The 12,338-nt window shown below is 34.3% G+C and overlaps 1 protein-coding gene across 2 annotated transcripts; it reads left to right on the top strand.

Annotated features, from left to right (window-relative positions):
* The first annotated feature begins 1,217 nt into the window (after positions 1-1,217).
* Positions 1,218-12,015, top strand: ncaph2 (non-SMC condensin II complex, subunit H2). 2 transcript variants are annotated; one of them, XM_056455054.1, is made up of 19 exons: positions 1,218-1,380; positions 2,225-2,341; positions 2,426-2,527; positions 3,826-3,887; positions 3,991-4,066; positions 4,140-4,205; positions 4,804-4,883; positions 6,029-6,192; positions 6,391-6,515; positions 6,608-6,682; positions 7,036-7,105; positions 7,213-7,314; positions 7,585-7,629; positions 7,716-7,786; positions 8,244-8,340; positions 8,465-8,604; positions 8,693-8,794; positions 8,882-9,031; positions 11,456-12,015. In XM_056455054.1, exons 2-19 carry the CDS (start codon positions 2,234-2,236, stop codon positions 11,597-11,599), a joined length of 1,779 nt encoding a protein of 592 aa, XP_056311029.1. In that variant the 5' UTR covers positions 1,218-1,380; positions 2,225-2,233; the 3' UTR covers positions 11,600-12,015. The 2 variants fall into 2 exon arrangements, with proteins under 2 accessions (XP_056311029.1, XP_056311030.1); XM_056455055.1 differs by lacking the exon at positions 1,218-1,380 and having other exon boundaries at positions 2,218-2,341.
* The last annotated feature ends 323 nt before the right edge of the window (positions 12,016-12,338 follow it).

Below are 12,338 nucleotides of genomic sequence, written 5' to 3'. Positions count from 1 at the left end.
AGAAAAGTCATGGTCAGCATTAATGGAGAGCTCTTCCTTTTCCATTTTTAGCATGCAGAAAAATGCCATTGAAGAGGAAAAATGCACAGATCTACCAAAGTACATTCAGTGGATCAGAGGTGACGTGTCTTGCCTCCACCTTGAAATATTTGTTGGTTGTTTATTTGTCTATAAATATTACAACAACAACAACAACAACAACAATAGTAATAATAATAATAATAATAATAATAATAATAATAATAATAATAATAATAATAATAGTGCATGTGAAAGAGTGTTATAAAGGTGAAAAAAAACATATACCCGATGCTAGTACATTCTGCGGTGGCAATCCCTGATAAGTCAGGGACAGTCAAAGGAAAGTAAGTTGTTATTATAATTCATTCATTCATTTTCCTTCGGCTTAGTCCCTTTATTCATCAGGGGTTGCCACAGTGGATTGAACCGCCAACTTATCCAGCATATGTTTTACACAGCGGATGGTTTTTCAGCTGCAACCCAGTAATGGGAAACATCTATACACACACACACACACACACACACACACACACACACACACACACACACACACACACACACACACACACACACACACACACACACGCACACACACACACACACACACACACACACAAATATTATATTATTAAAATTCAATGCATAATAAACAATATAAATAATATAATAAATAAAAAATACTATCCCAGTGATGGGTTGTGGCTGGAAGGGCATCCGCTGCCTAAAACATATGCTGGATAAGTTGGCGGTTCATTCCTCTGTGGCGACCCCAGATTAATAAAGGGACTAAGCCGGAAAGAAAATGAATGAATGAATAAATAAAACAAATCTATATACAAATGTAATAGTTAATCAACAGGAAATAGTTGATACTGATTTGATTTCTATTGAAACTTTTTCTGGAGTTAAACAAGCTTCACGAATTATATCTGGCTGTCCTATAGCTACCTCTTCTGGTCACTGCAGACATTTACTATAAGACTATAAACCTATAGGACTTTATTTTTATACATATTTTACCAGCACGTTCGTTAAATTGTCTGACCACAGTTATACATTTTTTTTATTAAAGTAAAATATGAAACTAATTTCCTGCCGTCTTTTAATTAAAAAACGCCTTCAAAGTTATTGTGGACACAGACGATACACCTCCACACCAAAAGGGGGCGGCGGTTTTGAAGACGTCCGGTCTGACGTCACGCACGCGGCAAAAACAAAAATGACGTGCCCGCGGTATTTCCCTAAAATCTAGATTTTGATACTTTGGCTAATTTTACAGCATAAACACCGTACTTTCCGAAGTACGCACTCAAGAGATCAATTTTAAGTCAACAGCCATTGCTTATCCGCTTGTTAAAGGTGAGCATATTGATATTATTATCGCCTTGCTGGATCTTCAGTAACGTTACATTAAACTCTTACTAATGTTTAAATTCCTTAAATTAAATATAGCTTATAGTTTAACGCAGATTCTGAATTGTTATCATGAAATGAATGTTTTTATGTTCACATAATGAAGATCGTTATGCATGCGCGTGTGTTTATAAGACAGTTAGCATTTATTGTTTACACTTACTGTGATTCAGTAAAACAACATGGGTTTTTTTAATGTAAATAATATTTCAGATATGTCATTATTTGCTCTCTCTTCACGTGTTTCAAACTTATTTGAGTTTCTTTCTTCTGTTAAACTCAAAAAAAGACGTTTTAAAGAAAGCTGGAAACCTGTAACTATTGACTTGTACAGTATTTATGTTTCCCACAATAGAAGTCAATGGTTACAGGTTTTCAGCGTTCAAAATTTTCAACTGTGTTCAGCAAAAGAAAGAAAATCATAAAAGTTTATAACTCTTAATGGTGAATACATTTTCATTTTTTTTTGGCAAACCATGCTTTTAATAATGTCTTACTACTAATAAAACAAATACAGTTGTAATTAAAATATGTTTATTATAAATCAACAATGCTTTTTTCTAATCTAATCATATTTAAACCATGGTATTTGCAGTAAAATTATGGTTATACAAATTGTAAGCTATATTCCAAAAGTACCATGGTTATTACATTTTTACTATAATAAAACCTGTATTATTGCAGGGGTCTAAATCATTCATTTTAATTGATGTTAGTCACTTATGATTAAGTATTATACACTTAATTTACAATGTCTGGTTAAAATATGTATTTCATGGTATTTTGAAAGTGTTTGGTCATGGATTCTGTGGAGACGAGATATGCCCATTTACTGCAACCCTTGCGGGACCTCACCAAAAACTGGGACATAGACTTGGCCAGCCAGCTTGGAGAATATCTTGAGGAGGTGAGAAAACATACAGTCTGACAGATAATCACTTTAATGTTTAAAATGCGCAGATTTTCATATTATTGTCCGTGTTGTTGACAGTTGGACCAGATGACCATTTCATTTGATGGTGGAAAGACCATGATGAACTTTGCAGAGGCTGCACTTTTGATTCAAGGATCAACATGCATATATGGCAGAAAGGTACAACGTTTGATGTGTGTCTAGAAGTGTTTAATTTATAAAAGAAACAAGAATTTCACATTTTACAATTGCGATCATCTGGGTTTTTACAGGGAAACATACACTACCGGTCAAAATTTGGGGTCAGTAGGATTTTTAAATGTTGTAAAATAAGCTTATCCTGCTCACCATGGCAGCATTTATTTAATCAAAAATACTGTACAAACTGTAAACTTGTGAAATGTTATTGCACTATAAAATAAGTGTTCAAAAGTAGTTTATCATTTAATTTAATAATTTATTTCAGTGATTTTAAAGATTAATTTTCAGCTTCATTACTCCAGTCTTCAGAGTCACATGATCCTTCAGAAATCACTCTAATATTCAATATTATCATTCATTCATTCATTTTTTTTTCGGCTTAGTCCCTTTATTAATCCGAGGTTGCCACAGTGGAATGAACCGCCAACTTATTCAGCACGTTTTACGCAGCGCATGCCCTTCCAGCCGCAACCCATCTCTGGGAAACATCCACACACACATTCACACACATACACTACGGACAATTTAGCCTACCCAATTCACCTGTACCGCATGTCTTTGGACTTTGGGGTAACCGGAGAACCTGGAGGAAACCCACGTGAATGCAGGGAGAACATGCAAACTCCACACAGAAATGCCAACTTACCAGCTCGATCCAGCGACCTTCTTGCTATGAGGCGACAGCACTACCTACTGCGCCCCTGCGTCACCTTTCATTATTATTATTATTATTATTATTATTATTATTAATATTTTATGAATATTAATATTAATGGTAATAGTAATAAACGCAATAATAACTGGAGTAATCATTTCATTTGAAACTACATTCAATAAATATTTTATAAATATTTTACTATGTAAGAATTTTTTTACATTTAATAAATGCTGCCTTGATGAACAGAATAATTTTCATTAAAAAAAACCTGAAAAAAAACTAGCCCCAAACTTTTGACTGGTAGTGTATATTTTACACATTTAAATCTTTAATATGTTTCAAAATCATATTTCTAAACAAATGCAGCATGTTACCAAAATGTGTGCTTCATTTCTTTATTTACTTATTTTTCTGTATGCTCAATAAAATAAGTAGTAAAAGAACCAAGAAGACCATATTACAATTATGTTTTTTTTTTAAGTATTCTTGTTTATGTATGCATTTTTTTTATTTAGCCAAGGTTTATGCGTTTCAAAATCAAATCTGATTTTAAACATTTTTGTTTAACATAAATGAATCTGTCTCAACATTCATGGTGAAATCTGCTCTGAATATTTAGGTGGAGCTCCTTCACACTCTGGTGTTCCAAACATTGGACTACATCTCGAACAAAAACAAAAAGTAGGTGTTTGTATGTATAAATAAAGAAAATAATAATTTACCTCCATTTTCTGTTTATTCTGAGTGTGTGATATGTGTAATGGTGCTTGTGTTTTCCTAACAGACGTGATAAACAAGGCTCTTCATCAGATGGAAACCAAGAAAAAGCTCCTTCAGGAAACGAAGGCGATGATTGTGAGGTGTGTACATGAGCAACATTTGATAACTTTAAATACAAGGTTATATTGTGAGTAATTGTGGGTTTTTGTGCAGTTTGATGAGATTGAGCAGGATGAGAATGTCAACACTCACAACATTACAATGAAAGATCCCACAGAGGTAAGCTTGGTTAACTTTTTGCTTTCTAGAACCCAAAAAAAAAGAGAAAGAAAATTTAACATGTGAACTCTTATTGCCCGTTTCCACTGAGCGGTACTGTACGGTTTGGTTCGGTACGTTTTTATTCCTGTTTTCACTGTCAATAGGTACTAAAAAGCGTACCGTACCATACTGTACCATACAACTTTTTGTGTTTTTTTTTCTTTAGGATTCATGCTCTCTTTTTGAAGACACAAAATGCTTTTTATGATTTGTATTTTGTGAAAGAATTTAACAATAAAAAAACAAAAACATCTGTTTGTTGGTTCAGATGGCAACATTCATACTTAATCAAATAAACTACACTTAAAAAAACAATCACAACACAGTTTGTTTTAATCAAACCAAGTCTGCCTAGTATGAGTTAATTTTGACTGGACATTATATTGTGTTTAATAGTGATAAATGCTACTGATATAAAGTAATACCAGTCATTTTATTTTATTAATTCTCTGCCGATCAAATGGTTGTTTTTCAAAAAAACTTGTTTAACAATTCAGGAAAGTTTTGATATATTGGTTTTTGTGAAAGTAATTCTTTTTCACTCATTTGTTTTCAGCCTGTGAGAATTATTCGTCTTCCTCCTGAGTCTCTCATTCCTGCAGAGTCACACGAGAAGCAAAAATACCCCCTTCTCAGGTATATGCACTGTCATGCAGAGACAAATGAAAATTATGCATACGTTTATACTGTATAACAGCAAATAGGACAATGTAAAGAATCTTCTATTGCGTTCACACCTGTAGTTTGGGCTTGGTTCTTTTAGTCCAGACCAAAAAGGAGAATAATATATGTGTGACCATGGACCACAAAACCAGTTATAAGTGTCAATTTGAGATCACATGAAAGCAGAATAAATAAGCTTTCCGCTGACGTATGGTCTTTTAGGACGGCATAGTATTTGGCTGGAGATACAACTATTTGAATATCTGGAATATCAGTGTTCAGAAAAATCTAAATATTGAGAAAATCACCTTTTAAACAAGTTTAAAGATCTTATCAACGCATATTGCTAATCAAAAATTTAATTTTGATATATTTACAGTAGAAAATTGATCAAATATATAAATGCAACACAGTCTTTACTTAATATTCAAATGATTCTTAGCTTACAATAAAAATCAACCGTTTTAACTCATGCAATGCATTTTTGGCTATTGGCAAAATGATACATATGCAACATAAGACGTCATGTTTACCAGGGACACGTTTACTCCTGTTTTGCTTGCATTCACACTGGCAATTTATTGTCAATATATAATCAATTTATAAACATTAAGACAAAAAAACTAAACAAAACAAAAAAAGTTTCTTACAATTTATCATTTTTCAACTGAACATGCTCATTACATGTGTGTACCTCTGCATGTGATGGTATTTTTTTATAAGTTAAGAACACTTGAATAGCTAAAAAGTGTAAAGAAGTACACAAACAAGATCTGCTGCCAGGAGACGTATTTACAACATCTGTATTGGGCAAAATAGCTTCTACGACAAGCAAAATATTAGATGTTTTTGGTTGTTTAGATGCAATTGTGGTGCATTTGTTTTAATCAATATGCACCAAGTTCATTTGGTTCATCTTCCAAACATCTCAGTCTACTTGTTTGGTACACACCAAGGTTTAAATGCCAGCATTAACACTTATTCAAGTTGATCACATTAACAGAGCAGTCAGAGTTCATTGTAATTGTAAATGAACCTAAAAGTGTGAACGCTCTTAAATGTGCATACTTATAAAGAGCTAAAATATTTCACCAAAATGTTTGTTTACTGTTATTTAGTCTTAAAGGGGAGCTTCTTGGCAGCTGTAAGGATTTCCGGATTAATACTTTCACCATGGATGAAGCAGGATTGATGCGTCTGGGCTCCAACACTCACTTCCTTAAAGGCGTTGCAGAAGTCCAACGCGACTTCTCTGTGCATTTACCTGAACCCCTTCAGATTGGTGAGGATGCTGACATCATGATAATGAATTATATTTGAAACTGTATTAATATTGCACAGCATCACTGATCTTACTATATTTTTGGTCAAACAAATGCAGCTTTGGAGAGAATAAGTCTTTTTTTTTTTAACAACAACAGTGCACCTAAACCATTTTCAAAACGTATTTCTTTTTATCAAATTTCTATGCGGTGTTCAGAAGGTGAAGTAGCTGCGGTTAATGGTGGATATGATGAAGAAGTTGATGGTGGTGCAGATGTTCTTCCTCCACTAGAGGATCATGGGATGGAGGTGGAGTCTGATGAGTGGGTAGAAAGGCACGAGGTACCCAATAGTTTGCGTTGGTTTAATCTTTGGCATTCAGGGAAAGATCTGTCGAATATAATTCTAAAGTTTCCTCTTTTTAATTGTTCCAGGCCCCCAGTGAAGGGAGGATGTTGAGACCCAGACCTGCAGTGCAGCCAGTCTCAGAGGAACCCAAACAGCTCAAGGTATAGAATGGTGCATTGAGATGAAATGGCAACTGTGGCAATGTTTCCTCACAATTAAAAAGAGAGTTCACTAAAAATAAAAATGAGAAATGAAGATATACTGAACAATCCTGGAAAATACTGCCACTGACTTCCATAGTATTTTTTTCCAAAATTGTTTAAAATCACTTGAGTCTGATTAAATGGTGAATGTTTTGTTTTGTTTTGGTGAACTATCCTTTCAATTTTCAATTTCATTTGTGGTGTTTGATAAATTTCCCACAAATTTGTGACGCATATTGTTTAGCCATCTATATTGTGTGTTGCATTATCACATCCTGATAAATATAAATAATTGACTGCATAAATTCCAGGAAACGGTAGACCCATGGAAGTGGCATGACCCATACGCCACATTTGGGGAAGACAAGCCTCTCAAAGCAGGTGTGTGTGTTTATTTAAATGTTTCTCAAGATTTTAAAAGGTAATTGATCCATTATGGTGACTGTATTATGGTGACATTATTTTTTTTTTCTTGCTCGACTCCCTAGGAAAGTGCTATAAAGTGCCAGCAGGCCTTGATGAGTCTGGAAAGAGGAAGAGGAAGGGGCCTTCAAAACTGCAGGACTTTGGGAGCTGGTTCAATAAAGCCTGTAAGCTGATTTTAATCTGGCTATTATTTGAAAAGGGACACATTTGTAAATCGTTTTCGGGGTTTTCACCTTTAATGTATAGGACAGTAGAGATTATTGACAGGAAAGCATGGGGAGCAGAGAGAGGGGAAGAATCGGCATAGGACCGCAAGGAGAGAATTGAACTCAGGTCGCCATGAGAACCGGAGTGCATGTGTCAAAGCACTAACCACTACACCACTGGCTCCGACTACATTTGTAAATCTTAAAACTTTTATTTTTCTTTTGCAGTTGAGACTGCAGATCGCAAGCTCAAGAATGGACCTACTTTTCCTGGTAGGAATTTTAAAAACATTATGCCATATAAAATATTTTATTTTCTGCAAGATGTGGTAATTGATCATGTTTTTACTTATTTGCAGACCTTAATTACATCTTTGTGAGCAAAATGGATCAGCGTTTGAAAGTACAAAGGCAGATGCTCAGGAAAAGGGTAATTACAAGTTTGTAACTGTAAAGCGGGTTTTCTTGGGACCAGAATTTAAATTTTTTTCATGAAAGATATATTTTATTAATCTAAGATATGAACAAAAATAATGCATTAATGTTCTTAGTCTCTTTTTTAAATATCCACTACAAATAAAATGCTTTTCTTTTCATTTATTTAAGATACCTAAAATTTTTTTTGCATATTTATTGTTTTCATATTATTATCAAATGTTTCACCGCATCAGCATATTAGGATGATTCACATAAATAAGTTGCTTTTATAAATATATTACTACAAAAGCTTAGTTTTTTTGTATGATATTATAATATAATGTAATAATATTTAGCTATATTTTATATATTAGTCTGCATAAAATAAACAAAAATAAAATATTACCTACTCACCAAACGCCAGATTTGAACAATTTTCTGTCTGTGACTCAAGTGATTTTCTATTTCAGGGTGTTTTTGTCTCTGACGAGGAGTTAAAGAAAACTTACTTGGAGCCAGAGAATGTGGAGGACCAGGTCGAGGTGATCCGGCATCCAGACGCAGATGGTGAGACGGTCATGCAAAAATATCCAACCCTAGATTTTTCTTTTTCCCCTTCACTGTTATTTATTTAAAATACACCTTAGATCTATTTTATACAATGCACTGAACACTTTTACATTTTATTCAGGAGACGACTATTCAGATGAGGAACATGATAACTTGGCTGATGACCTTGAACCTGCAGAGCACCTCGACGAACAGGAGCAGATTTTCCAGGACTTGCATATGAGCCGAATGAGTTATGAAGATCTGGTTAAGAAGAGTGTGGTATGAAAGCTTACCACTCAATTACACTAGAATAATGTCATAATTTTGACAGTGCAAGTTTATTCTTTGCGATTTCCTCTCCGTGTAGGATCTGTTTCTGGTGAACTCTCAGAAGTATGCTCAAGAGACGGCGCTATCCCGAAGAGTCAAAGAGTGGGAGGACGGCATCAACCCTCATCTTGCTGCTCAGGTAATAATGTGGCATGATGAGGTTTACATGAGCACAGTTTAGCTCTATTAAAGGAGTCTGATTTGTTGCATTTTTTTGTCTGCACAGGAGATCAGTCCAGCTTTTGACATCCATGAGTATGGAGACAGAATTGTTCATGCACTCTCTAGTGTCGGGGTGAAAAAATCATTTGCTTTTGTGGTGAGAGGAAAGGAGAACACTGAAGCCTGCAGATACATGCTGGCAGCGCTACAGCTGGTAGGTACACAGAGAAATGACTGCTGCAGTCCGTTCATTCATATCCGTACTTCACTTAAATGATCTAAGATGATTTGACAGATCCTGAATCTTTTATTCTTGACATTCTTGATCTCAGTTCAGCGAATCAGATTGAAATGTCTGGATGAACTGATCGGAGCCCGCTGCGTGTGTTGTAAAGGACAGATCTGTCGATCCTCGAAATTTTGATCTGCAAAGCAGGGATTGGCTGATGGCACAGCAGCGTAATGACATCATCTGATTAATTTTTAAATATCCATGTGAGCAAAACTATATAAAATTTATAGTAAACGGTTTGTTAAATATGATACACAATAACTTTCCACCTTTGTTGTGAGCTGCAGGCTTTACACTTTCATGTGCCAAGAGTGTTTAGCAATTTATTTAGTTTTACTTTTAGAGCGGATCTTCTTTATTATAGTAGTTTCTTAATAAATGGTTTAAATTTTGCATCATAAAAGTATTTTGATTTTAGTAAAGGTGTCTGCAACTTTTGCGACGCATCAAATCACCTGCATATTAGCTGTCAAAATGTGTGCATGACTGCATAAAATTAAAATAATGAGAATATTGTGCATGGCTATGATCATATACAAATTGTACTAAAGTTGGGTCTCTTTGAACCCCTTCAGGAGAGAACACCCCCATTTTTGTACTTTTATTTTGGAGTGTAGATAGCATAACAGTTTTATTTATATATTTTTAAACTAATTTACTATTTTCCCCAGTGTATGTCATCTATAGGTTCCTACTGTAAGAAAATATCAGCATTCGGTACATACTTTCAGTATAACCTTTGCTTGAAATGACCCGCTCTAATCCTGTTTATATGAAATAAGTCTGCTGCCGAGCAGGTTTGAGCTACAAGAACTGTTGCTGTGACAACAGCACTCGGATAAGTCAAATAATCAATAACCAAATCCAGCTAATTGAGTAATCCACATGAAGAATGGACCCCTAATATTGTTAACTTCTGTCTGAATGCTGCGTCCGAAATCACATACTTGCATACTATATCTATATAATACGTTAAAAACATTATGTGAGCTGATTATTCAATTCAATTTGAGTTTATTTGTATAGCACATTTCACAATAATGATTGTTTTAAAGCACTTTTAAAAAAGGTGCACATTATTGCATTACAATTAAATTTGGAAGTTATTAGTGACTAACAAATTTTACTAGTTAACAAGTAACTAAAAGCTTTTAACAGTTAAAGTTATTATATATAAGCATAGTTAACCTGCAGTTATATCGTATATAGGTGATATGTATATGTTATGTGTAGTATGTCCAAATTCATATTATTCACTAAATTGCTATGCGAGAAGTACTCGGATGACCTACTACTCCTGGTGAGATACTATATAGAATGTATTTTTCTAACAGTCGTGTAGTAAATTCAAATGTAGTTCCAGTAGTAGGTGATTTCGGACAAGCCTGAGTGTTTGCTTATGCGTCACCAGTTAGGTTGTTTTGGCCTATCTGCCGAACTTGATCTGACATTTGTAGAACTTGAACTGAGATTTGTGTAGTTATGAGCACTGGTCAAACGTTTGGGGTCAGGGTTTATTATTAATATTATTATTATTGTTTTGAACAAGTCTTTTTCCTCACCACAGCAGCTTTTGTTTGATAAATTAAAGCAATACAAAAAAAATATTGTTGCAAAATTGCGATGTTAGTTACATTTGAGTGTTTCATGTTTTGTAATGTAATTCATTCCAATTTACCCCAGTCTTCACTCCTCAGTATCACATGATCATTTGGAGAATTATTATAATATGTTGTTTAAGAATATGATCAATTATTATTGCCACTCAATTATTCAAACGTTTTAGCATTTATTTGAAATGCTCTATCTATCTATCTATCTATCTATCTATCTATCTATCTATCTATCTATCTATCTATCTATCTATCTATCTATCTATCTATCTATCTATCTATCTATCTATATCTGTCTGTCTGTCTGTCTGTCTGTCTATACTCACTCTTCAATTTATACTTGGTGAATAATAGTAAAATGCATTTCTAATTGGGGTTCTAATTTTGGTTCTTTTTAAATGGTTCTGTATCAAAGTTTCTACAGAAATATGAAGCAGCCCAACCAGTTTTTAACACTGTTAATAATATGAATAATACATTTTTCTTGAGCAGCAGATCACCATGTAAGATTGATTTCTGTATGGTCATGTGACTCCGAACACTGGAATATTGACACTGAAAATTCTGCTTTAAATTAATTACTTACTAAATTTATTTTCAAGAAGAAACCATTTTAAAAACATAAAAAAACATACCGATCCCAAATGTTTGACTGGCTAAAGTAAGCTGAATTATTATGTTTTAAAACAAAACAAATGCTGTTTATGATCTGATGCTGTGTTTTTTGTTACAGGCCAACGATTATACAGTGGAGGTTGACAAAGTGGACGATCTTAACTGCAGCGTAGACACAATGGAGCTCACTTTATTGACTACCCAGAGGGCTCACGAACGTCTCAAAACCTACAATGCAACCGCGGCTACAGATATTCCCTGACCTTTTACTTGCAGTGCTTATCATCTTTTAACTTTGGCATTGAACAGAAGCTATTTATCATATATTTACAGATAAAAAGGCTTTGTGCTTTTCTATTCTAGAGCTTTTAGGTCATTCAGACACATGACTGATATCCAGCTTTGCATTTGCTTTGTATTTGGTGTTGAAACATGCTGGAATGAATGCTGAAATGAAGAAATGACAGGTGTCTTCGTACATTTTAATATGCAAACATCAAATTTCATGTCTAAAATTATGAGGAAAGTCTGTAAATTTGTTAAAATGGTTTGTTTCTTTTCATTTACTGAGGTGTTAAAATGTCACCCTATTTGCATTCAGTTAACTGCATGTCTGTACAGTTTGTAAGCCTTTTATCAATTGTAGAAGATTCACACATTAAAAAAAAGAAAAACTAATAGTGCTGCACAAAAAAGTCTTATTGTGTCTGTGTGTGTGTGAGCGATCCAAGTAAACAGAAGATGTACTAATATTGGTGAGATGTTTCTGTATTTTTGTGATTTTTGTGTTGTAATTTGGATAAACTGGGGGTTGGGGTTAGGGGTGAGGTGGGTGTACGCATTAAAACAGCTTACAGGACGAGGAGCTCAAGCTCAAGCTCCCCTTCGCTGGAACTCAAATGGCTCTGCAGCGAGCAGTGTCTCCAAAAATTGAGGGTCCATTAAATGGCATAACATATTTTTTGTCGATAAATTTTCGGCGTTCGAAAATTCAGTACATC

This window comes from Danio aesculapii, chromosome 4 (assembly GCF_903798145.1).
Source record: "Danio aesculapii chromosome 4, fDanAes4.1, whole genome shotgun sequence".
In the NCBI taxonomy this organism is placed as follows: Eukaryota; Metazoa; Chordata; class Actinopteri; order Cypriniformes; family Danionidae; genus Danio; species Danio aesculapii.
The sequence above is the reverse complement of the archived record's forward strand: the minus strand, read 5'-3'. Positions and strand labels throughout refer to the sequence as shown.

What these genes read in the sequence shown, in the direction of transcription:
- ncaph2 (XM_056455054.1), top strand. Translation starts at nt 2,234, where the DNA reads ATGGATTCTGTGGAGACGAGATATGCCCATTTACTGCAACCCTTGCGG. An exon ending in ACCTGAACCCCTTCAGATTG is followed by an intron (nt 6,193 to 6,390) that starts GTGAGGATGCTG and finishes TGCGGTGTTCAG; the next exon opens with AAGGTGAAGTAGCTGCGGTT. An exon ending in AGTGGGTAGAAAGGCACGAG is followed by an intron (nt 6,516 to 6,607) that starts GTACCCAATAGT and finishes TAATTGTTCCAG; the next exon opens with GCCCCCAGTGAAGGGAGGAT.